This window comes from Arachis hypogaea, chromosome 17, assembly GCF_003086295.3.
Source record: "Arachis hypogaea cultivar Tifrunner chromosome 17, arahy.Tifrunner.gnm2.J5K5, whole genome shotgun sequence".
Taxonomy (NCBI): Eukaryota; Viridiplantae; Streptophyta; class Magnoliopsida; order Fabales; family Fabaceae; genus Arachis; species Arachis hypogaea.
The window spans coordinates 384,855-387,675 of record NC_092052.1 but is presented as its reverse complement, the minus strand read 5'-3'; the positions used below and the strand labels follow the sequence as shown (position 1 = coordinate 387,675).

Below are 2,821 nucleotides of genomic sequence, written 5' to 3'. Positions count from 1 at the left end.
TTCTTCAACGGCCCAAACAATGAGCCCGTCCTCTGTCGAGCATTTCCCACTTACCTAGATGGTGCTGCGTTACTCTGGTTTTCTAAACTTTCTGCAGGTTCAATTTCTTCCTTTGAAGACCTTGCCAGATCATTCATTGATTACTTCGCTGCATCAAGAATCTACATACATGGCTCGGACTATCTCGGCACCATCAAACAAGGTCAGCACGAGAGCCTGAAAGACTACATGACCAGATTCGCTGACGCCACTATGGAGATCCAAGACTTGGACCCGGCCGTTCACCTGCACGCTCTCAAGGCCGGCCTCAGGCCCGGCAAATTCCGGGAGACCATTGCAATAACAAAGCCAAAGACGCTGGAGGAATTCCGAGAGAGGGCGGCAGGTCAAATGGAGATCGAAGAACTCCGAGAAGCACAGAAATCGGACAAACAACCACATCGGAGAGATGAAGAAAGAGCTTTCAGATCACCAGGTAACAGAGATATTAAGAAGCCCTCCAAGCCCGCATCAAAATACAACACGTACACCAGATTCAATACCAGAAGGGAGAACATCATCAGAGAAATCCTTCACGCCAAAATCATAAGGCCACCAGCACGAGCAGGAAATTACCAGGATCAAAGATTCGTGGACAAGACAAAACATTGTGCTTTCCACCGAAAGTTCGGTCACACCACGGACGACTGCATAGTCGCAAAGGAGCAAACAAGCAGAGATCGACGACAGCAAAAAAGAGAGGACGACTCCAGACCCACCAAAGGGAGTCATTAACCACATATCTGGAGGATTCGCAGGCGGAGGTGAAACAAGCTTGGCCAGGAAGCGAAGCTACAGGGCAATGCTAGCAATTGAAGGAAGCATACAACCAAAGAGGGACAAAGGCCCAAACATCACCATATCCTTCAACCAAACAGACTTCAGAACACCAAGTCCTAACCTCGACGACCCTGTGGTAATCTCTATACAGATCGGAGAGCTATTGGTAAGAAAAACGTTACTGGACCCAGGTAGTAGTGCTGATGTTTTATTTTATTCTACCTTCACAAAAATGAAGTTATCAGAAAAACTGATACAGCCCTCCTCGGGAGAGCTAATTGGGTTCTCTGGAGAGAGAGTCCCCATCATGGGACACATATGGCTAAAAACCACAATGGGAGAAATCCCTATGTCGAAATCGATTGATATTCAATATTTAATAGTGGACTGTTACAGCCCTTATAACATTATATTCGGGAGACCCGCCCTGAATATATTCAGAGCGGTGGTGTCCACATTACATCTGTGTGTTAAGTTCCCAGTGCAGGAAAACAAAATAGCTACAGTATACGCCGATCATCAAGAAGCTCGGCAGTGTTACAACGCGAGCCTAAAAGCGATTCCAACAAAACAGGAAGCTAGGCCCCAGGTTCAGGCAATCCGCACTTCAGCCAACACAGCGACACTAGCCGACCTAGACCCAAGGGAAGACCTCGGCGAAAGACCTCGGCCAATGGACAATCTTCAACAAGTAACACTAACAGCAGACGACAAACAATACACATACGTTGGAGAAGCATTAGAAGGGGCAGACCGAGCAAAACTCATTCACATACTGCGTAAGAACGCCGACCTTTTCGCATGGACACCAGATGACATGCCCGGAATAAACCCAGAAGTCATCTGCCACAAGTTAGCAATTGATAAAACAGTCCGACCAGTTGCACAGAAGAAAAGGAACCTCGGAGAGGAAAAAAAACAAGCAGCACTCGAAGAAACACAGAAGCTCCTCAACGCTGGTTTCATTAGAGAAATTCGCTTCACCACATGGTTGTCCAACGTGGTAAAGAATACAGGTGCAACATATCAAAGGCTAATGGATAAAGTATTCCAACAGCAGATAGGCCGCAATATGGAGGTCTACGTGGATGATATGGTAGCAAAGACACCTATGCAAGGGTCACACTGTGACGACCTAGTAGAAATCTTCAAACAACTCCGAGAATATAACATGAGACTCAACCCAGAAAAATGTGCATTCGGAGTACAAGGAGGGAATTTCCTTGGATTCATGTTGACATCTCGAGGCATCGAGGCCAACCCAGAAAAATGCAAGGCCGTACTAGACATGACAAGCCCAAAAACGGTGAAGGAAGTCCAGCAACTTGCAGAACGAATAGCTGCCTTATCACGTTTCCTACCTGCAGTAGCAAACCGATCTTATCATTTTTTCCAGACATTTTCTAAAGGCAAGAAATTCACATGGACAGACGAGTGCGAGAGCTGCTTCACCGAGCTCAAACAGCTCCTAACATCACCACCAATCCTCCAAAAACCAGAGACAGGTAAGCCATTATGTTTATATCTATCGGTATCTAATCATGCTATAAGCTCGGTTTTAGTAACAGAAACAGGAAGAAAGCAAAGCCCAGTATACTTTATCAGAAGGATACTGCAACCAACAGAAACAAGGTACCCGAAGATAGAACAGTTGGCATTAGCATTAATCACCACTGCAAGAAGGCTACGACATTATTTCCAAAGCCACACAATTATAGTACGAACAGACCAACCGCTGAGGCAGATATTGACCAGACCCGAGCTCGCTGGCAGATTGATCAAATGGTCGGTCGAACTCTCCGAGTTCGATATTCAGTACGAACCGAGGCGAACACTAAAGTCACAAGTGCTAGCCGACTTTATATCGGAGATGACCAATAAGACACAAAATACAGAGGTCAGTTGGAGCATACATGTGGATGGAGCATCAAACAAAGAGGGCAGTGGAGCTGGGATACTACTTAAGGAAGGAAACAAAGTGGTGGCCGAGCAGTCACTGTAG

At 46.2% G+C, this 2,821-nt stretch overlaps 1 protein-coding gene across 1 annotated transcript; it reads left to right on the top strand.

Annotated features, from left to right (window-relative positions):
- Positions 1-841: 841 nt before the first annotated feature.
- Positions 842-2,821, top strand: LOC140180982 (uncharacterized). Its single transcript, XM_072223028.1, has one exon. The coding sequence runs from the start codon at positions 842-844 to the stop codon at positions 2,819-2,821; it is 1,980 nt and encodes a 659-aa protein (XP_072079129.1).

Excerpts from the sequence above, each read along its gene's own strand:
- LOC140180982 (XM_072223028.1), top strand. The coding sequence starts at position 842 with ATGCTAGCAATTGAAGGAAGCATACAACCAAAGAGGGACAAAGGCCCA.